Below are 23,717 nucleotides of genomic sequence, written 5' to 3'. Positions count from 1 at the left end.
GAGGTAAATGCACAGTTGCAGTAGTACTGGAAATAAACTTGTAAAAGTTGAGATCCATATTTTGTGTCTCTTCAAGTACATGAGCCAAATGTGTGGAGTTCCAATGAGTCACATCAAGGACGGCTTGAGACACTATTCAGATACCTTCCCTAGTTAAATTGCAGCACTAATAACTGTATGTCATCTGCTTGGGTTTATTTTGCACCCAATCCTGAGTGGGAGGACCCTCTCAGCAACGCGCGTAGGTTTTGCCAGTTAGGTCAGTAAAACAAAATTTAAGTGAGGATTTCATCTGAAAGACTGTCCAGGACACCCTAGTCAGTGAAAAACGGCTGTATTTCAAGAGACATTTCAGTAACTTCAGAAGCATCACCCAGTGGGATCTCGTTAGCAAGTATCCAAAGTGACATCTACTGGTATAGAGTTGGACTAGCGTGAAACACAGAAACCAAGTTAGAGCAAGGCAGAGCTACACAAAGAAGCAGACTAACGAGCCCCAAAGGAACTAGTGGGAGAATCAGCACCTTCTGGGTTCTGCTAAATAATGGAACCTCTAACTATTATGGAAGCACATTGCCAGTTTACTTCCAAGCTCCAATGGTTTGCTGAAGGTGCCTTCCTTTTATGAATCAAAAAAAAAAAAAAAGGCCTAAAGTTACAGCTCAGGAAGGAATGCACACAGCTTTTCTCATTAGGGAAGTTCTGTTAGTTTAATGCCAAGAGATAAGGCCTGGCTCACAGTTCCATTCAGACCACCCAGAGAATTGTGTAGATATAGGTGGTTGGATTCACATAGACCAAGACATGTTGCATATATTGGGACTTCTAAGGGAATATAAAGACAAAACTACTAAATTATGTAGGAACAGAGTCTCTACAATCACTCTGAAGATGACCACCTTTAATAACGGCCTTGGAGGTCCTTACCAGGAACACCAATCCCTGTTCTGTGCTAAAAAGCACATCTGGGAAGGCATCATTCTCTCTCAACTTGTAAGAGAGACTGCTGAACTTAGACATACCCAGATAACTTTATTAACCTTTCACTTTCTGGCTGTGCTTCCTCTTACTGAAGGAGACCAGTTTGTTCACCCTTTCACGAAAGATAGTAACTGCCTTCCACACAAGGGGACTTTGGAGATACAAAGCAGAAAATTAAATCTTGTCTGGAATTTACAAAGGTTGAAAGTGGTAGGGAAGTGGGTGACTTAGTAAAATTGCAAAGGGCTGTAGTTTGGGAAGAAGGTTGATGCTAAGGATCTATACTCTAAGCTATGGAGAAAACTGATAACAGAAACTCAAGAATCTGGTTGAGAGGCAACACAGGCCAGTCAGGACATCCTTACATACAACTGGTAGGGGGACAAGTTCTGGCAGAAGGTCAAAAGTCTAGTCCAGGTCAAATCACTTTATCCCCTTGGAACCCTCTAAATACCAATATGAAATGGGGTTACAATGTCCTTCAATCACCCTGCAGATGTGTTTCTTTCTTTTGAATCTGCCTGGGCTTCCTGCAGCTTCTACCATCTTCAATAACCAATGAATCAAATGTGGCCAGAACATCACAGGATGCTGCCCTTGCAAACTTCCTCACCCAGAACAGCCCACAATTTAATTGCTGCAAAGAGTGCAATTCTTTTCAATTTTCATCATTGGTGCCATTACGACTCTTCCCACTCATCCCACTCATCCATTCCACTTCATGGAAGGCACAATGTAATCCCTGTCTTGCAAATCATCACACTGGTCGTGTCATAGCCAAGCCTTTTTCTTTCTCATAGCTAGAGGGCCTGTGACCCAGTTGTAAACATTTCTGTCTATACTGCAAATAGAATCTGCACTGAACTAAACTAAGCAGACAATTTTTTCTTTGTTTTTTTATCTTGAATTATAAAAATCTACTGTAGAAGCAGAAGAGTCCAGTTAATGATACCTCTCCATCTGTGCAGTATATATAGATTTCTGAAAATCTATTTTAAGGTTCCCACACTGAACAGTAGCCACATCTTCGTTAGATCACAAGTGCTGGACAAAAACTCACATCACTGGTTTAATATCAATTATTTAAATTGGAAGAGATCAGACAGAATCTTTGTGTTCATTGAGACATGAATTTTATCTTTTGAATTAGAGAACATGATTCATTGCTGAGGAAAACATTTTCTTTGAGATCTTTCACATTGTGGCATGCAAATAATACAATTTCAGTACTTTTTTTTCAGCTGTCGATAGTCTCCAATGAAAAATGTACTGTATATTTCTTCCTCATGAGGAAAAACTGCACCATCAAAATTGCATTTTAAGGCAGTGAAATTTCAATCCATTGTACAGGGATTTTTAAAGCCCTTGGCAATATCTGCATCTGAAGGTATACAAGAATGAAACAAGAATGTTTAGCTAACAGTGGGAAGCTATTCTATAGCAACAAAGTTTTACCAAACCTAAGCTTGCGCTCCTGAGCTTGGAATTTAATTTCAAAGGTCTGATATTGCTGAGGAACAGAGCCAATTCACATTTTGCTATCTCTCCTGCCCTACGACAGGATTTTAACAGCTGTGCACCAGTTACATAAGGAAATATGCAAATGAAATATTAAAATTAAATAATTATATTATGTTGCATGCTGATTATCTCACATAAGAATCTAGGGCTGCAACTATAAATCCTGACTGCATTTTGGTCTGAGCGATTTAGTTCTAAAAGTAAGTTCAGCAATCAGATTTTAAAAAAAAGGCTCATTATGAGAACATTTTCCCACTGGAGAAGATAAAGACATTAGCTTAGGACTGCTCCCGTTGCCAGCAACCCAAATGTTCTTACTTTCTTAGAAGCAAATTCCAACACCATCCACCTTAAGGCATGGAAGACCAGAAAATTACAAGTCTTAAATACCCACAAAGAACTGAATATTTTTCATGGTTTTCTGGGACACAGTGTACTGTGTTCAGCTCTGGGGACTCCAACATGAGGACATTGACCTGTTGGAGCGAGTCCAGAGGAGGGTCACAAGGATGAAATGAGTGCTGAAGCACCTCTCCTACAAAAACAGGCTGAGAGGTTTGGGGTTCTTCAGCCTGGAGAAGAGAAGGCTCCAGGGAGACTTAGAGCAGCCTTCCTGTACCTAAAGGGGCTACAAAATATTTATAAGGGCCTAGACTGACAGGACAACTGGGAATGTCTTTAAATGGAAAGAGAGCAGGTTTAGATTAGATATAAGGTAGAAATTCTTTACTGTGAGGGTGTTGAGGCACTGAAGCAGGCTGCCCATAGAAGGTGTGGATGCCACATCCTTGGCAGTATTCAGGTCCAGATTGGATGGGGCTTTGAGCAATCTGATCTAGCAGAAAGTGTCCCTGTCCGTGGCAGAGGCAGTTGGAACTGGATGATCTTTAAGGCCCCTTCCAATCCAAACCATTCTATGATTCTATGGACAATTCCAAATACTGCAGAGAATCTTACTGCCTAATCACTGAGAGCACTTAATGGCACAATAAGAAAAATAGGAAGAATTAGTGGCTCACATCCAGAGACAGAAGGACATACACTTAAACAGAACAAGGACTGCACATTCTCCTGCTGTGTGATATGCTGCCTGCAGGAACAAACACTAAACCCAGATTTCACCATTCCCTATTGCATGCAAAAGGACAAGAAGTCCTGAGCATTTCTTACTGTGTCACTGAGGATCACTGATGCAATAAGTTGCTAACATTCTCCTGCCATCAAAGCTTTATTCACATAATGACCCTTCTGCTTTTATACCTTGGAAACACAAAACACTAAACAAAACTCTATCCTCCACCCTGATAAATGTCAGAGGAATCCATGCTTGGGATAAACTCAATAGAATATAGAATCATAGAATCATAGAATCGATTGGGTTGGAAAAGACCTCCGAGATCATCGAGTCCAACCCTTGGTCCAAATCCAGTCCATTTACTAGATCATGGCACTCAGTGCCACGTCCAATCTGCGTTTAAAAATCTCCAGGGATGGTGAATCCACCACCTCTCTGGGCAGCCCATTCCAATGCCTGATTACTCTCTCTGTAAAGAATTTTCTCCTGATATCCAACTTAAATTTCCCCTGGCGGAGCTTAAGCCCGTGCCCCCTTGTCCTATTGCTGAGTGCCTGAGAGAAGAGACCAACCCCCACCTGGCTAGAACTTCCCTTCAGGTAGTTATAGACGGTGATGAGGTCACCTCTGAGCCTCCTCTTCTCCAGGCTAAACAACCCCAGCTCCCTCAGCCTCTCCCCATAGGACTTATGCTCCAGTCCCTTCACCAGCCTTGTTGCTCTTCTCTGGACCCGCTCCAGCACCTCAATATCCTTTCTGAACTGAGGGGCCCAGAACTGAACACAATACTCAAGGTGTGGCCTCACCAACGCAGAGTACAGGGGAAGGATCACTTCCCTGCTCCTGCTGGCCACGCTATTTTTGATACAGGACAAGATCCCATTGGCCTTCTTGGCCACCTGGGCACACTGTTGGCTCATGTTGAGCTTCCTGTCAATTAGTACCCCCAGGTCCCTTTCTGCCTGGCTGCTTTCCAGCCACTCTGTGCCCAGCCTGTAGCGCTGCAGGGGGTTGTTGTGGCCAAAGTGCAGGACCCGGCACTTGGCTTTATTGAACTTCATCCCATTGGAATCAGCCCATCTCTCAAGTCTATCCAGATCCCTCTGCAGAGCCCTCCTGCCTTCCAGCAGGTCGACACTCCCTCCCAATTTGGTGTCATCAGCAAATTTGCTGATGATGGACTCAATCCCCTCATCTAAATCATCAATAAAGATGTTAAACAGGACTGGACCCAACACAGACCCCTGGGGAACACCACTGGTGACAGGCTGCCAGCTGGATGCAGCTCCATTCACCAGCACTCTCTGGGCCCGACCCTCCAGCCAGCTCCTAATCCAGGAGAGGGTACACTTGTCCAAGCCATGGGCTACCAGCTTTTCCAGGAGTATATTATGGGAGTATATGCATAAAAATAATAGCAACTGAGAATTAAACTCCCAAATGAGGAAATTCATTGTATTGCCCTCAGAATTTCAACACTAATAGTATATGAGCTTGAAAACACACGCTGTAAGGCATGACAGAGATGAAATACTAAGCATCTGCTTATTAAGAAAACAGTTGACTTTGTCTTCTGCAATGGAGAGCTGAGGTTCCCAGAAGCATAAACATATAATCATGCACTGTGCCACAATCTTTACACAGCACCCAACAAAGTCAATTACAACTGTAGAGGCAACCTTAATTCTTCCAGCATTAGAATTTTCCATTTGACACCTTTCCATACTTTTCATGCAGATTTCATGCTTCAGTTGAAGGATGGGAATTTCTGTCAATATAACTAAACTTCTGCTTTATATAGAACATGAATCCTTAATAATACAAGCACAAAAATCCTTATTAATATAACTAATTTTCTGCTTTGTAGCACATAAACCAAAACCATGTGCTGCATAGCACATGACCAGCACATAAGGCTGGACAAAGACATGATGGGCCAGAGATATTTCCCCATTTTACTCTGAGAACTGAACCACTGAAGAAGCTCATGCTCCATCTCAAGCATGGACTAAATTCAAACCTAAATTCTGTCTTGAAGTCAAGACATTTGGACAGAGGACCAAGCTTACATCATTTTGGTTTAAACACATCATTGTGAGGATAGCCCAGACCTTTTGCTACTTTTCAGCATGGGTTCAGCAATGCTGACTGCCTAAACATGTGTGAGGTTTTCAGGAAGCCAGCCTACGGACACTGTCTCATTAACAGCCAAGACAGGTAGAGTGTTAATAACAAAACATGGACTAGGGCTTCCTCGGGACTAGGTTCTGCAACAGTGGTGGAAATAATTAATTATGTAAATAACTAAGTACAGATTATTACATGAAGAAAATAATTAGCTGAGGTACGCAGGTGTGCACAGACACAAACAAGCTCATCTGTTTATGGAAGGCCATATTCCACCCAAGAGCCGTGGAAACAAGAGCTGCTGCAGCATGGCAAGCTGATAGTACTTGGTATTAGCAAGGTAAAGGGGATATTAGCTATCCAGAGCATCACCTACCAGACACAGGGGCACTGAAGGCCTCTTGGCACTCTTGCCTGTGTTGGTCAAGTGTGGCATCTCTTCCCAGAGACAGCTATAATAGGGCCCAGAAGATCTGTGAGGCATTAATGTTAAGACCAAGAACAGATCAGATCAGAAGGCAAGCTGCATACACATCTCTTGGGGTAGGAGGAAGCTGGAGTGTACCCCAGTTACATTCTTTACATTCTTTCAGTCCATTTTCACTATCAGGTGCCGGACTACACTGGGTAGAAGCTTAGACAACTGTTAGTCCAGTTATTTCTAAATGTCATGTCCAAATATCAGTCTTAAAAATTTATTTCCAAATGAGAGTGCAGCATATTTTTTACTGAAAAAATATCTGATTTCTGCATAATTTATACTATTCTTTCCTTAAGTCATTTCTGTGCCCAGCTGCCATGCTGGGCTAAGGGCATATGCGTCTCAATTTAACAGACTGGATTTAAAACCAGAAGTTAACACAAGCTTAATGTAACACAAGCAAATGGCATTTGTCATTATTCCTTTCAAGCTTGCCATAGCTCCCACATTTCCTGAAGCCCTAAACAAGAGAGTGCATTCATCACATTTGTTGGAAAGCCAAGGCAAAAAGTCAAAAACAGCAAACATCATCAGTCTGTTCCTTCTGTCAGCCTCACCTAGAACGTTATTAACTAATTGATGAAAATGCGATTTCATGGCTTGTTTCCCCAACATCCTGCAGCTGCACTAAAGGACTAACTTTGTGACTGTGGGTTCATGACCTAGGACATGCACTTTCAAACCTGTATTCTGTGTAAATAATCTGTTCCTACTCATTCACTCAACTTAATTGCTCATTTCTCACTCTTTCTTGTGAGAAATGAGGAAATATCATCATGGAGCTGTCTAAAACTTCAAGTGCCCTGGATTTAATCCATACCTGTTAAAAACAACTTGTGTATGTATACATACTAGACAAAACTTCTGTTTCAGTTTTCTCCTTTTATACATTTTTGCTTTCACTGGAGTTGGCAAAGAAATTAAGGTAATTTCTAAATAATCAAGTAATGGAGGAAATAATCCAACTATTTGATTCTTTCAACATTTGTTTTGTATTTCCAGCCACCAATCGACAGTACTTGAAGACAGAGCCTTGGATATAATCAAATCCATCTCTTTGTCAGGATGAAGTAATGTCTCTTTCATGAATTCTCAAACATAAAAAAAAAAAAAAAAAAAAAAAAAAAAAAAAAAAAAAGAAAAAGAAAAAGAAAAATACAGCTCCTTTCTACAGCCTTATTCATCTTTTCTGATTCTGCAGAAAACACCTTCATTTTTCAAATACATGCTACCTGGATCACTCACAGGAGAAAGAAAACCATAGGAAACCAAGCCCCTCTGTTTTCACGATCCTGGTGTCCTGCCCAAAGCAGGACCTTCTGATGCTAATCTCAAAGGTAGCCCACCACACCATTAGAAAAGCTGCAGTCCAGAGCCTTCACTGAGGCCAGATAATGTTCCTCCAAGTATTCTTGGTCTCTCTCTCTGCAGACCCAACTCCTTCCCATATTGCTCAAGGATTCAATGCATTTCCAAGAGACTTTGCCACCCAGTACTCAGCCAATTTGGCAAAGTCTAGATAGTTGCCAGTATCACAGGGAAATACCCACTGGCTGGATGCTTGACTGAAGCTCAGGCTACATCCTACTCATGAATGTGACCACCTTGAAATTATAACAGAGGGCATCTCAGACTTTTTAAATGCTTTTACAGTAGTTTGCCCAGCAGCAAGAAAAATGCAACCCCCATCTACCTCTGGGAACACTTCAATGGTCTGGCAGAAGAGATAGTGACCAGTGGAAAAACAGGGCATTAGCTCATTTGCCTGCAACTCAGAAATTCATTACTTTTTCTTTCACCCTCATGAATTGCTTGGATATAATCAAATCCATCTCTTTGTCAGGATGAAGTAATGTCTCTAATTGCTTAGAAACAGTTCCACCTATAACATATATTAAACATATTATGCACACATTTATATGCTTATATTAGTATACTAAACTTTCTAGATATATATTGATTAAATACATTATTCCTGGGGTTTTTCAGCCTGGAGAAGAGAAGGCTCTGGGGAGACCTCATTGCAAACTTCGGTACCTTAAGGGGACTTATAAAAAGAGAGGACAGGAAATTTTTATACAGGCAAGTAGTGACAGGACAAGGGTAATGGTTTTAAACTCAAAGAGAATGGGTTTAGACTAGCTATTAGGAAGAAGCTCTTTCCTCAGAGGTCAGCGAGGTACTGGAACAGGTTGCTCAGGGAAGCTGCAGATGCCCCATCTCTGGAAATGTTCAAGGTCAGGTCAGATGGTGTCCTAAGCAACCTGATCTAGTGAATGGCATCCCTGCCAATGGCAGAGGTCTTGGAACTAGATAATCTTTAAAATTCCTTCCAACCCAAACCATTCTATGGTTCTCTGATTATAAAACAACAAATTTTGACCAGGTAGAGCTTCTGCATCTGGCTGTCTTGTAACTAGCACCCTCCTTTAAATAATCATATGAATACCTTTCTCTGGCAGAGTCACAGGTAGACAATTACCTCCAAGTCCTTTCTTTTCTTAGAAGCATAATCCCAAATTCCTTATGTGCAGAACTATTCTCAGTAACTCTTTCCAAAATTCACTATGCCACCAGAGAAATTCATCCCTACTCGGGTTTCCATCCTTAATCATGAGGATTGGGTTGGAAGTTTGGCCCAGTGCAGGCATAAGGAATAATGCACATGATTAGAAAGTTCGGTGTGGCAAAGTAATTACCTGGCTCTATTCAGGTGTTCAGGAAACTAGTCACAAATCATCTGAAAACAGCTGTTCTCCACTGGGCATTGATTTGACCAGCGTGTGCTGAAAGTCAGACACCTACCTTGTCTCGAATCCCTTGTCTCATAACTTCTCTTTCAGCCTCCATCTTGGCATATTTGGCTTTCCTCTCTTCCTCTTGTTGCCTGAGGGCTTCCTGTCGTTCCTCTTCTTTCTTGGCAGCATCTGGGTCTTTCTCCTCATCTCCACCCAGCATCTTTCCCATGTCTTTGGTAGCCCCTGGAGAAAGCACAAAAGAAAATAAGCCTTGTTAGAATGCAGTGAAAACCACCATGATGCCAGCTTTCTCCTTCCCCACACTCAGGACCATCTTTCACTCGCTCTGCATCTGGAAAGGTTTCACCTTTCACTGAGGAGGCAGCACACTCCCCCCCGGAGGCAGGAGGTGGGCAAAGCACTCAGCCTGACCAGATGAGTTACCCAGCACTGGCATGAGAAGCACCGCAGCAAAAGGAAGAGACTACATCTGTAGACTTGCATGATGGCAGCATAGTTGGTTTGCAGTCCTGAAGGGGACAAGCTGCCTACACAATGTTTTCACTTCATCAGTTCAGTCAAGTGGCTGAAGATTGATTTTGAAGGGTCTTTAATTTAATAGGTAGGTAATACCTCCAGAATGAAATGACACCAGGGCTAGGAAAGGAATTTGAAATCTTGATTGCAGGGATGAGTAATCACAGCCTTAATGGTTGTCAGAAATTACACACCCCATGGTAAATAGGACCACACAGCACTAACAAACATTCAGAGTTGTTGACGAATTCTAGGCTCTTACTGTGGATCAGAAAGAAGCAGCATCTCTGCTTGTCTCTTATCTGCCCTTGGACACCATCACCTCTAATGCTTAGTATGTAAGTAAGATCCTGGCTCTGCCTTGTCCTTTTTCTAGCCCTGAATACACATTGGTCCCAAATTTTCAAACCCTGTGTGTTCCTGAGACAGCTTTTTGCTGTTATACAAAGCCCTTGCACAGCCATTCAGAGGTGACTTCCTGCATGCCCTCCTGTCCCTACAGGGCTGCATAAACCCATTCACCCTGTATTTCAGAGACACTTCTATTAGCAAATCACTGTCAATCATTCAGCTGGGCAGGAAAGCAGATGCTGGGGAAAGGGGAAAGCATGTATTGTGATACTGCATCATCAGAGCACCAGAGGGTTGCAGCAGGATCAAGCCTGGTTACATGGATGAAGTAAAGACACATGTCCTTTGGAAGCTGCCTTGTACCTTGCCTGGAGCAGGAAAACACTCTGCATCATTTACTAAAATAGTTTCCTTCACCCTGGAAAAACGCTGGAGGTGGCTGGTTAGTTGCTGTCCTTATTTGCTGAGTCAGGACACCTCCAGATTGGCTCACTGCTGGCTGAGACTTAACTGAATTAATCTCAGACAGCTTTGTTGTAGCGCACAGTCACAGGCACATACGTGTATCCATATTTATCATCTCTCGTCTTACAAAGGCTTAGGCTGGAAGGAGACACCATCAAAGTCCTTCCAAATAATTGTTTGTTTGCATTATCACAGGTTTTCACAACCCCTTATGTCTCCCCTATAAATTACCTCTTTGGTATGTCAACTCTGTTTGGAGGACTGTGTTTGTTTTTGCTTTCCACATCAGTTCTCGGGATAATGATGCCAAACCCTTGGTCCTTAAAGGCAGAAACATCTGCAACCTGTCAGAATGATTCCTCCTGAATTGCCCCAGTAATCACAGAATCACAGAAATATTCTGAGTTGGAAGGGACCCACAAGGTGATCATCATTCAGTCCAGCTCTTAAGTCAGTGGCCCATACAGGGATTGAACCCGTAACTTTAATGTTATTAGCACCAGGCTCTAAACAACTGAGTTATGGCAGTTATCAGATTAACTATTGCCTCTAATAAACACCAAAGAACTTTTTAAGAGGTAAGCAATTCCTTTTTCTCTCCACATTTCTTTTCCAGGTCAGATGTTTTCCCAGAGTTCTAAACTGAAAGCAAACCCTGAATCAAAAACAACCCTCAAACCCCCCAAAATGTGACAGAGAAATGTCCCCTTTACATCTCCCACAGAGAAGCATGGGGAAACTAAGCCTCACAAGATCAGGCCATTATACACAGGGTTTTTTTTGTCAGGTGAGAAATAACAACAGCAAACATGACTGTCTCCATTCAGCTAGCTGAACCACAAAGCCTGTTGACACTTCCACTGTTGGGAAATCCGTCACTAAAAACAGAAGGACACCCAGGGACCCCAAACAAACCCCACCTGGAATACTCACGGTCCCTATCTACCGTCAGTCTTCCTCTACTAAAATTTTGCATCCTTCTTTGCAAGGTCAGAGTAGTACAGGAACTCTTGCATAGGGAGGGCAAATTTACTCAGACCATCTGGTGATTTCTTTCCTGTAACGCAAGGAAGGCTAACTGAAATTGCAAGACAAGAAAGACAAAATTTCATAGCAAATGCAAAGGAAATGCAGCCTAGTTGGGTCACACATTCCTACTGCAGGAATCTCTCTAAGCAGCCTTACTGTGTATACATCATTGATCACCAGTGCCACTAACACTGTTAATTTCTGGACCCCCTTGAACAGATTTTTTCCACTGATGATCAGTGGAACTGATTTGGGTTCAATAATCGATCAAGTTTATCTCTTTTAACTTCTCTCCACCTAGAGCTTCTCAGACAGTATAATACACTAGTTACTTAGGAAACAGAATTCAGCAGCAGAAAGAGACTATTTTTTCCCTCTAAGCACTAATTCTAGGCTATCATTAAGTTATAATGTCAGCTCAGCTCATCATGTAAGAAACAAAATTGCATAACTTTCTTTTATCTCTTAGGCAAGAAGAAGATTTTAAATACTTTAGCATTGATTTTGCAGTTATTCAGCACACAGGACACTGAGAACAACAAGAATGCAGTTTCAGGGTCCTCACAGGCTCTCTTAATTCACCTCTGATTTCAAAGTCACTTTGTAAATTTGCAAAATGCCTCACTGTGGTATCACTGTTATCTGATTGTAAAGAAATGTACTATGAGAACAAAACTGTTACACTACACTTCAACTAAGGTCCCTTTTGTTACTTCTGGTGAAGAAAAGCTTTTTTTCCATCTCATTTGTTCTTCATCCTAAACTTCAGACCTTGTTGTAAACATTGTCTGAATAATAGCTTCTGTTCTTAGCAGCTCAGCACTGAATGCTCGAGAGAATTGATCTACATTCAACTGAGGTGCTGCTGTTACAGGCACAAGCAGAAGGAAAGAGAAGTTGTTCTGTCCTCAAGCCTACTTTTGAAGCTTTCAGGGAAACAGAGGGGAAGGACACACACACTGAATCTGTTCATATGATAAGCCTAGGTCTTTTTGTCTTCTTTCACAACCCAGCCATGACATCTACCTTGACATAAAGAGAAAATAGAGACTGCCACAGTAACCACTAGTCAGTGAGGAGTTTCAATCAACATTATTTTTAACATCTCTAGACAAGGCTACAGGAAGAAACCAGAAATGGTTAAAGCTCCAGGACAACACGTGCTGTCACCGTTCTGGCCACAATAAACAGCCCTGTCCGCAAAGGATAAAAAAACTTCCATAAGGGAAAGTATCCCAGAGGTGGCGTGTTTAGAAGACAAGTGGCATGGCAGTTATTTCAAAGTAATAGTCCTGTCCTTGACCTATATGGGCTAAATAGCTAGACAATCAGGTGTTAAACCAAATACTGTGAGGGCACTCAGATATGATGGGCTGGTTTGGCTGAGGTAGAGTTAATTTTCTTCACAGTGACTAGTAACAGGCTGTGTTTTGGATATGTGCTGAACACAGTGCTGAAAAAATAATTTTTATTACTGCTGAGCAGTGCCTATACAGAGCCAAGGCCTTTTCTGCTTTTCATAGAGACACACTGGCAAGGAGGTTGGGAGTGAACTGGAAACTGGGAGGAGACACAGCTGGGACAGCTGACCCCAGATGACCAAAGGGATATTCCAGACCATATGACATCATGCTCAGTATATAAAGTGGGGGGAAGAAGGAGGAAGGTGGGGTAGGATGTTTGGAGTGATGGTCTTTCCAAGTAACCATGGGGCCCTGCTCTCCTGGAGCTGGCTGAACACCTGCTGGCCCACGGGAAGTAGTGAATTAATTCCTTGTTTTGCTTTGCTTGAATGTATGGCTTTTGCTTTCCCTATTAAACTGCCTTTATCTCAACCCACACATTTTCTAGCTGCTGGGGGAGTGAGCAAGCAGCTGCGTGGTTGCTGGCTAGGTGTTACAACATACAGTTTCATGTGAGTTTTGCCGGTTTAAGTTGTCACCAGCCATCTGAAAAACAGTAATACAGTTTTTCAGGTACATATGGGAGACGTTTCCCAGTGAAATAGCTGAAAAGCAGGTCACCTGTCTGGAAAGCAGTTTTACAGTAAAGGCCTTGGTGTCCTGGTGGACAACAAGCTGACCATGAGCCCACGATGCGTCCTTGCAACAGAGAGGGTCAACGGCCTTCTGGGCTGCAGTAGGAGCACTGTTGTCAGAAGGTTGAAGGATTCTTCCCATCTACTCAGCCTTGGTAAGACCAAATTTGGAGTGATGTGCCCAGTTCTGGACTTCAAGATACGAGAGAGATGGACTATTGGAGTGAGACAGCAAAGAAGTGAGGCAGCCCTGAAGAGGAGACTCAAGGATCTTGGGTATAAGGAGAGGCTGAGAGAGCTGGGACTGCTTAAGCTGGAGAAGAGATGGTTCAGTGGAGGTCTCAGCAGTATGCACAAACACCCAACGAAAGGGAATGAATAAAGAGGGAGTCAGACTCTTCTCACTGGTGCCCAGTGACAGAAAGGATCATAAGTGCAAACTGAAACACAAGGAATACAACTAAAAAATAAGAAAAAGCAAATTGAGTTGAAGAAAGTGTCTGTGGAGTCTCCATCTGTAGAAATATTTAAAACTTCATAGGTCACAGCCCTGAGCAACCTGAGTAACTGAGTTACCTGAGTAACTCTGCTTGAGAATGAGATTGGACTAGATAACCCCTGTAGATGACTGCCAACCTCATATATCGTGTGACCCTGTGAGACCTCTCAAGTAACTGGTTTAAATGGTATCTGAAAGAGACTGAAGTGAATTTTGCAAGGAAAATGGTGAAGAGCACATACTTAAACAGGTCCTGCATCTAAACTGAAAAAAAGTAAATTCTTAAACTGCCTGACCTCTGTTGCAGGAGTACCACCAGCTACAACCTAACCCTTCAATAGCTGACTGACATCAATCCAGCTTTCACAGAGAAAACATAAACTCACAGAATTAACTTGCAGGAACAGTGTTGACTTTGCTACTTGTTAAAAAAACCAAATCTCCTAAATAGGGCAGGCAAAGTTGCAAAAGTTACAGTATTAGAATTTCTAAGGATGACTTACAGAGAAAAAGATATGAACAATTTAGGCATTCTTAATTAAGCAAGGGATGATGGAAATTTGCACACACTGTTGCTTCGGGTAAGGTAATCAAGTGAAATCAAAAGAATTTCCTTTGCACAAATCTCATTGTAAAAACATAGCACCCCATACCTGTCTTTCAAAATGTCTGTGTATGGGTACGCACAGATCTCAGAGGATGTTGCAGAAGCTCCCACTCTCAATTACAGGTTTCAGAGGAAGCAGTGAGAGGTTTACCCAAACCAGCCATGCACTGAGGAGATCTCAATTTCCATTTCATGACAAACTAGAAACCACCACTGGGCTAATATTGAGAATGACCCTATAGGTGTTTTTTTCAGGTTGAAGCAGGTACCGCATTTTATAATCAATTTCTGAAAGATGTCAAACACTCTTGATGGCCGGTCAGTTCTATCTCATTTATATGCATCAGAGTCAGTGTTCTTATCTCTTACTGCGCCACGCACATTTTATTTAGTACAGTTAATATCTCTGAGCTGTGAAATGTTCAATTCATTCATTAGCTTGCAAGCCTTCTCTGCTGTTAAAAAAAAAAAAAGGCACACTTCCTAGCTGAAATCATTAACATTCCCTGATGGACCTTCATTCATTCTCTTTCTGCTCTGTGACCTTTCATGAAGCCTAGAAGGAGTATGAACAATTATATTCTGATACGTAGGTGTACTTTGTGCTAAATAGCTATTAATATCATAAGATGACATCTTTTCATGTTGAGAACTACAAGATGGTGGTACATGATGAGACGACTGAGACAAATGTATAATACAAATGTGCAAAGACAGAAGCTGGGGGAAGGTTATAAGACTCTCTCTGACCTGAGGTGGGTAAGGTTTTGCGGCAGAGAGAAACCTAGTTTCAGTTCCACACTTAAACACAACTCACATTCTGTATGAGGTCAGTTTCCCCATCATTCTACAACACTCAAAAATCAGTGAAGCCCTTCTGTCACTGTGTGAAGACACACAGGTCCTTAAGATAAGCTATTACTTCAGTCACTCATAAAAGCAATAATCCCATTGACTGAAAATAGATTGTCCAGAAGTGTAGTGAGTTCACCTGAGCAGGTCTTACTGAAGATGAAACCAGAAAACTGGCTAAATAACAGAATTTTTCTGCAGTATTTCAAACATAATTTATATTACAGCGTTGTTACACAAAGCTTTACTTCAGTGTGCATATGTAATTAAGTAGCACACCTGCAACTACAAACATCTGATGATGTAAAGGTCATGTAAGCAGGGCCAGTGTGTCCGGATCAGCCTGCCCCAAAAACGTGCCTTGAGCTGGGGTCACACCATCAGACAAACCCAGCTCATCACCCTGCTGGCCCAGATCCCTCCAAAGGCAGAAGTTATGTTTTCCCTCACACAGGCATAAAGTATAAACAGGCATAAACAGGTACCTTGAAGGAGCATTCTCCCTTCTCCATCCCACTCTGATGCCTGTGTCCACTGCAGAAGAGTACCAGGTCATGAGTCCTCAAGATCCTGTAGCTGTGTAAGGAGGGGCCTGGAGGAGGTATCTTTGCCCCTGAGACCAACACACACAACAGGCAGGTTCCCGAGTTTCCTTTCACCTAACTCCTGCCAGTTAAATCCTGCTACAAGGCAGCAGGAGGGAAAAGCAAAAAGCTGGAAGCAAAAGCAATCACCAGTCTTCAGCACCCAGCACTAAGGGAATATTCCAACAGTTGTGCCCCCACTGGTTACAGGCAGCTTGTACAGGAAGAGAAATCAAAATGATGCAGACGTGGTGGGGAGTGATTCTGGTGTATCAGATTGAGCTGCAGGATGAAGAGTGTAAAACTGACTACTCTTTTGGAGAAGTCATTATTACTCCAAGATACCTGGAAGGCCGCCAAGTCTTCTACTTGTGCTGCAAAGTGTGTGCAATCTTTGTTATGAAAACACCCTGCCTTGCCTTCGGACATATTGTATTAGTATGTATCAGATGGACTACACAAAAATAGCTAATCATTCAGTGTGAACTGCTCTTTGAACTGTTATACAAATCTTTTCCCTAAAAAACAAGATGATGCTTTTTATGACTCAGTAACGGATTAAGAGACAGGTCAAGATTAACAGGATTAACAGTGATTCAGATAACAGAAGGTTCTGCTGCTGCCTCTGCTCCAGAGCTGCTGTATACACCTTTAGAGCGTACTCCCATTCCTCCTTCTCAGTAACTCTGTTGACCTTCACTTTCTGCATTATAAAGCAGGCACTTTTTAGCCAGATCTACACTGGAAGAGTGCAGTCCCATTTTCAGGGGAACACTCCAAGCAACCCCACAAGCAGGAACAACTTCCTGTGTAAAGTGAATGCAGTTCCTGTTCTGATAAAGACTGACTGGCAAATGCTTGTCTTGTCCTCCTGACCCCTATGACCCAGCAAGGATGCAGCTATATATAACCTCTGCAGAAGTTCCCTTCCTAGTCCATGGAGATCTACTCCAGCTACTCACAGAGCTTGGGATAGGATTCTTCAGGCCAAGTTGAAGCACCTAATTTAAGAGGAGAATTTTCCTCTGGACTTGCTGGCCTGATTATATCAGGTATCTACTGATGTAGAAGAAAACCTAGGTCCTTGTTCACGTGAGCCCAACTGCACTGCAGCATCCTGGCACTAGTCACATGCAGCTTGTAGTTCCAATAGAAGAAAAGAACATGAAAGCATATCTGCTTGCCACAGTATTTATTTGCCTGGAATTTATGATTGTTCCAGTCCCACTTCCCTGCTTCACAGAAATTACTCACTTCGGCACAGAGAGAACAGCTGAATAATAAATTGCTAACTGTTTGAATTTCTGCTGCTCTAACAGATTTCCTAAATTAATCCTGGTGACACATTCCAGACCTTCTCTGTTGCCTTGGAACATGACGGTCTTCCCCATGGTTTATGGTGACAAGGATGACAAGTCTACCCAGAAAGCCCAGAAACATCAACCTGTCAGACAATCCTGCTGGCTGGAATCTCCCTGTTGTTTTAAAGAAAAGCTAACAGAGACTGGAGCAAGACACTACAACAGTAACTTTGGTGACGTGTTTATGATTGTTTCTCAATTGGCAGCAGGCTCAAACCTATCTAAAGACAGCTGTGAGAGCAAAGAAGTCAGGAGAACATGACTTCTACCTTTGGTGGGAAGCAAGTCACCTGTATCTGCTGCCATGGAGGGGCATTAAATGCTGCTCCCTATATGAACTTCTGCCTCAAATTTCTCATCTTATATCTGGGCTGGGGGTGGACTAGATGACCTTTCAAAGGCCTCTTCCAACAAACTATTCTGTGATTCCTTATCAGATATCTTCAAAACATTATGCTAGCACCAAAACCAGATTAATTTGTTAAATAGTACTAAAAGCAAGAAAACTTTTTTTTTTTAATTAAAAAAACAAACAAACAAACAAACAAAAAAAAACCTAATACCAAACAAAAACCAGAAGCCTAGACATTTTAGCAAGATGTTATGGCTGCCTCAGTTGCTTCCTCAGTGGCTGGGTGGGAGATTGCAAACTGTTCCCCTGGCCCTAGCAGATTTCCTGGAAGGCACGTCTCCTTGAAGGAGTCTAGTTTATTGGCAGGAAGAAATGACGCTGCATGAGGGCACTGGGCCTGGTCATAAGCTAGACCATCTCTCAAAAAACAACATCCTCATACAGGAAAGTTAAATCTTCAACAATCTTCATGACTCTTTCCCATCCAGTTCAGTTCTTCTGGTGATGTGAACTCTTCATAGCATCAAGAGAAGTTTAAACAGCTGCGATAAAGCTTAACTGGTAAAATTACTTGCCTATCAGAAAAAGGCAGGAACTCCTTAGAAATAATTAGTTCACTTCCACTTATTTTCTTACTGTACTTCAAGAAATGTGGATGCTTGGTAACAGCAGCATAGTAATAACACCTGTGCTGGAGTGCTTCTTGGTAGCTAAAGTGATTTCAGTGGGATGGTCAGAGAAAAATGCTCATTGGAATGTACTTTTACTCAAATCAGGTGCTTGTAAACCTCATCTTACTGAAGACAATCTGAAGTTGTATGTGAAGAAATGTAGGAAAGTTAACATATTTTCTGTCAGTGGCTTGTCATGTTTTCTCAAGCCTGAGGGTCAGTAGGCAGGTTGTGAGTAGAGGAGACAGAGTTTCCATGAGAAGCTATGGAACTTCCATAGTCAAGAAATACCAGTGATTACAGATACACCACACCCAGGAAAAACTCTAAATTTGCTTTGCTCTCAGCAGTTTCTTCATACACCCACAGACAGAAACATAACATATACACTCTCACACACACACAAACATTGTATCTGCTAGCCAGACTAGCTCGCTCTCTTCTCTCTGCAGCTTGGATTATTTCAATTCCATGTGGGAGTTCCATCTAGGATGCAGCACTGGTGGAACAGATAAATCTATCTGGAAGAAAAAATTCAGACAGTAAAAGGCAAAGTCTGCCTCCAGGACGTGTGGAACAGAAGATATCAAAAGCCATTACCTTCCCTTAATTTAAAAAAAAAAAATAAATAAAAAAAAATACAACCACTTCTGAGATGACTGCTTCTGAAATCATCCATGTCATAACCTCCACAGGCTTATTAAGAGGTTTGACATCATATGACATCATTTGAGGATTCTTTGTCAATGCCTGTACAGGCATTGTCTGCACTGCACAGGTGCAGTGTAATTTGCAATGCCTTTGGAATGGAGGTGCAAATGAAGACTCCAAGGCTGCAAGGGTGAAGCAGTGGCAGAGGAGTGTGGTTCTGGCTTACATGAGAGGTGCCTCAAAGCCCTGTACTGGGTGAATTCTCACCCAGGAGTCTCTGTGTCACGTGTTGCAGAGTCTCGGGCCATTCCCTCCCCTGAAGGCACTTGACGAGGCAGTCCTGCCTGCATCCCTCCCGAAGCTATGACTTGGCTGACCATGCCCTGCCATTCATTCCTGGGCTTGCCCACGACTGTGGCTCTCAAGGGTGCTACTATGAGGCTGTGCTCTACTGGCAAAGAAGCCCTGCAGCTGCTCCCAGACAATTCTTATCTCCTGCGTCCCCCAGGCTTTGATTCACACACAAGTTAAACAGCACAGTCTCCCTTCTCTCCCACCACATCCACACACATCCACGTAGACTTTACAGCCTTTCCACTGGAGCAACAGTGAAATTTTAGGACAAGGCTTTCCTGAAACGAGTTGACAAAATGCTTGCTACCAGCAGGCAAGCTTAAGAATGCAGCACTGAGTATCCAAATCTGCTGAAACAGACCTGCAATGGATAGACGTGCTTTTCTGTCTCTAATTTAGAGTTAATAGCAACTGTAGAAAGAATCAGATCATGGAAGAACTAGCACATTCTGCCCAGTGCTTTCTCAGTGCTGTTGCCTGTCCAGTGGCCTCAGGTCTGGTTGCTAGTATGGAACTCAGCAAAATGGTTGCGTGGCTTTTTCAATTATTCCACTGAAAATTAGTAGTCCACTAAGTGAATTATTTTTAGAAAGCTGCAAAAATGAAAAAAGTATCCAATAGTTGAAGAAGAAGCAGTGCTAGAGCAGTTGGTCCCTTGTAAGTCCAAAGCTTTCAAGAGATCTGAGATGTCAAAATTCTGCTATGAGAAGCAAATGACTGAAGTCACCTTCAGTTCAAGACACATGCATTTATTTGTAAAAAAGTAATAAGAAAAATCACAATGGCAAAGTAGTCATTATTGTATTACATTGTTTTGTATTCTAGGAGACTGGAAATGCAAACGGAAAGCTGAAAATATATTTTAAAAATAGAGAAAAAATAAAACAAGAGACAATTCTTTTAATGTCTAACTTATCAGAAAGGTTTGAACTGTTGTTCATTCTTCAAGTCTGATAATTAGGTAAGATGTGTGAGATTATTTTCAAAACCATCATAGTTTGGTTATTCTGTGATGATTGTCTCTCACCTAGAAACCTTATAATCCTTATCCTGGCAAGAAGCAGATTCAGTATGAAATGTTTGACCTGCAAGTCCTTTGAAGCCTGTATCCATAAACTTCCAGTTTGTGAAGTTGCCTGCACAAGCACGTAGAATCTGTGTGTCAGAATGGAATCTGAGTGTCAGAATGGAATCCGAGTGTCAGAATCTGAATCCATAAGCCCCCTTACTCAGTAAACACAACTCCCATATTTGCCCATTGGCTATTGTCTCTTTTCAGACACACCACACTGGTTTAGCCTTTAGTGTTGATTAACACAACTGTCAACTCCACATCATTATCTTTCCTTCTTCCAAAGTGACTTCACACTTTTTCCACTGTCTGGAAATGCTTTTCAAGAATTTCATTACACAGTTTGCAACTCAGACCTTTGAGCACCTCAACAAAAAAACTACCTCATAGACTGTGAGCAGTAAATCTCATCTGACATCCAGAAAAACCATCTCTCAGGACTAAGAAAGTCCATTTCCTTCAAATACCTGAAAAAAAAAACAAGAAGTATCTTCTATTCTCAAATCAATGCATGTATCATTTCTGTTGCACTTGTTCCTACCCTGGAGGTAAGCCTTCCCTTTCACCCCAACATTTGTGATTCTGGGTCCTGCAAGACCTCTGTGGGTAACAATCTCAAAACAAAAGCTGCTCTTTCTTATTACAGGGACAAAACCAGATTTGTGACACAGTTCCTAACATAGGCTTTATCACTTTTTGACAAATCTGAGATCACTGTAGCTATCTGATATTACTGAAGTTTGTACTTCAGCTTTACTCTAAGAGTCTCTTTCATATCCTGGTGTCTTGTTCAGTTTCCATAACTGAGAGATGTGTGAGAGATGCACAATCCCATTTGAATATGCAGATCTCAGTACAAATGTTCTTAAAGAAAGGAAAGTAAATTTTCTTGCAGAATTTTTTGGTAATTTACTTCAGGAGACAAAAGCCCCACTGTGCTGTTGAACACTCAGGGAGCAAAGACCTTTTGCAAGTCACCTTGTAGCTTTGATTGAACAAGATGTGCTTATTCTATTTTCAGTCTTCCATCAGTAGCTCTTTCTCTCGCCCTTTTTAATATATAGGCCATGCCTTCTATTGATCCATGCACTTTTCAGCATGGTATGGAGTTACTTCAGTGTATAGAATTACTCAGAAAAGCTCAAGGGATCAGGAGATAATTGAGCAAGAAAAATAACTGATGTAATTTCTGTACTTTTTACTTTTTATTTTAGGAGAGTCAAAAGAAAATTGAAGGGCATGAAACACTCTTGAACCAGAAGAAAATGTTTTTTGAAAACTTTTCTATGAAAGAATTTAAAATGCTGCCTCATTTGAGACTTTACATCCTCATTTAGGGATGAAAGATGAGGAAAACAGATTTTTAATGGCTTGCAACTATATTAACCTCAACTCACAGAAATATCACACAAAGGAAAGAGACAAAAATGCAGTCCTAAAGCAAAAAAATATTTTTACAAATGCCTATCTAGTGAAAAAGACAAGGAAACTGTTACATAAGACTGTTGCTCTGACTCCTTGAATTCATCTTGATTTACATGTGAAAAGTTTACTATGTAAGCAACACAGCCTCATTCACCCTGCATTCATTACTTGCATGAACATGGCCTTGTCTTGTGCTCTAGTGGAAGTATTGCAAATTATGGTCAGCATTGCTCAGACACCAACTATAGCTCAAGTAAACATTTTTTTTTCCCTTTTGGGAACTGCTGTCTATTGTTGTAAGTCTACTAAGCCTGTTCTCCAGACACACTTTGTCCCTCTTGCTGTCCTGCATAACGGAAGGTACAGCAGCAGGGCACAAATCAGTCCTCCACAAGCCTTTACATGCCATAGCCACATCTGTTGCCTTATCTGAGCAACAGAAATGTCAGGGTTTGAAATAGGGGACAGCCATGACTCTGAGGGGACAGCCATACCCAAAAACTTGACACTACACTATGGTATAGTTTTGCCCTGGGCAGGGAGTATAGCATATGGTTCTAAATACTCTAGGATCAAATCCAGCACTATCAACAGGGATTACATCCTGCTCTTCTTTAAGCATTTTAAGGTAGGGGCAGGGGGATGCCTCATAGTCATGAAGAAAGGACCACCATATTCACTTGGTGTATAAAAAGAGTACTTCATAATTTGAGATGCCAATATCATGTGAAAAAGCTGCATTTTTTTCTTCATGTGGTAGATAGATATTCTATGCATGCACAATCTTTTCATTGGACCCTTGTACTCACAGATTCACACCTGAATCATTATCAAACAAATTGTTTCACAAGTGTGCAATAGTTCAGTGCTTTGTAAGTACCTTAATCCTGCCATGGAAGCATCACAAGGAGGTCTATTACCTAGAGGAAAGATGACTATCAAATTCTCCTATTCAATTTTTTTTCACAGTCCATTCCCTAGGGACCATGCTGAATATAAATACGACTTAATATGTCATTACTGCCAAAATGCAACCAGAAAAAGTGTAAAGCAGACTTAAGAACGGACTAACTGGAAGATAACATGAGACTTTGGCAATAGCAGACTCTGAATGGAAAATTCCACAGCTCTGAGCTTGGTCCTGTTTGGTCTTTCTGTCACCTGTCCTCTAGACTCAGGGAGAATCCACACGCAGTACATTAGCTACACTGACCTCTCCTTGCTTGAGCCCAAGCACTGCAGTATTTTCAGTAGGTAAGAGGAGACAATACTTTGTCAAATGTCAGGACAGTATTTTTGGTGGCCACTCCTGTATCTGCCCTAGATGTGTGCTCATAATAGTAGGTGATGCGTTTAAATGAATCTAGGAGGTATTCAAGGTAGGGCCTCTAACACACTCTTTTCCAGTCTCTTGGTCATGTTAGCAGTGCTGCTGAACCAAGGCACTCCCAGCCAGCTGGGAGCCCACTGGCCACCCAAGACTTCCAGGAGAGACCAGAGTAATTCCTGAGCATCTCAATACAACAGTGGCTATCTACAAAAAGTCAGCAGCATCCAGAGTCAGAGTGTTTATTGTACACTTCTAGTGCTGTCTCTCCCTACCCCAGGCCAAGAGAGAAAATAACAGGCTTTTTAATACCTACTTTCTACAATACAATGTGAAATCACTGTCTCCTAAAAACCTGCCATCCATGGTGCTATAACATCACTGCTATTTCCCATGCCCACAAGCCCTGAGACTCAAGGGAGCTCAATGACCAAATATAAAGCTTTCATCATGAAAGAAGAAAAGCTGAGACCCCAGGGCCTTCAAGCTTCTTGGATGAGCTAACACTTCAAAAAGAGACTGGCGCTAACTCCACTGTCACCAATGCAGTAAAGCCACATTTCCACAGTGAAACTCAGCTGACAAGCACAATACATCATTTGCTATGAGGAAACTAGTT

The 23,717-nt window shown here is 41.9% G+C and overlaps 1 protein-coding gene across 1 annotated transcript in view; it reads right to left on the bottom strand.

Annotated features, from left to right (window-relative positions):
* CPLX1 (complexin 1) overlaps window positions 1-23,717 on the bottom strand; it is a 111,974-nt gene that overhangs the window by 35,166 nt on the left and 53,091 nt on the right. Inside the window, exon 3 of the mRNA XM_027745194.2 lies at window positions 8,991-9,166. Within this exon, the coding sequence (XP_027600995.1) occupies window positions 8,991-9,166 (176 nt within the window). The remainder of the gene's footprint in view (window positions 1-8,990; window positions 9,167-23,717) is intronic.

This window comes from Pipra filicauda, unplaced genomic scaffold, assembly GCF_003945595.2.
Source record: "Pipra filicauda isolate LSUMZ 115617 unplaced genomic scaffold, ASM394559v2 scaffold208_size1342795_pilon, whole genome shotgun sequence".
Taxonomy (NCBI): Eukaryota; Metazoa; Chordata; class Aves; order Passeriformes; family Pipridae; genus Pipra; species Pipra filicauda.
This window is presented reverse-complemented; position numbering and strand designations above follow the sequence as displayed.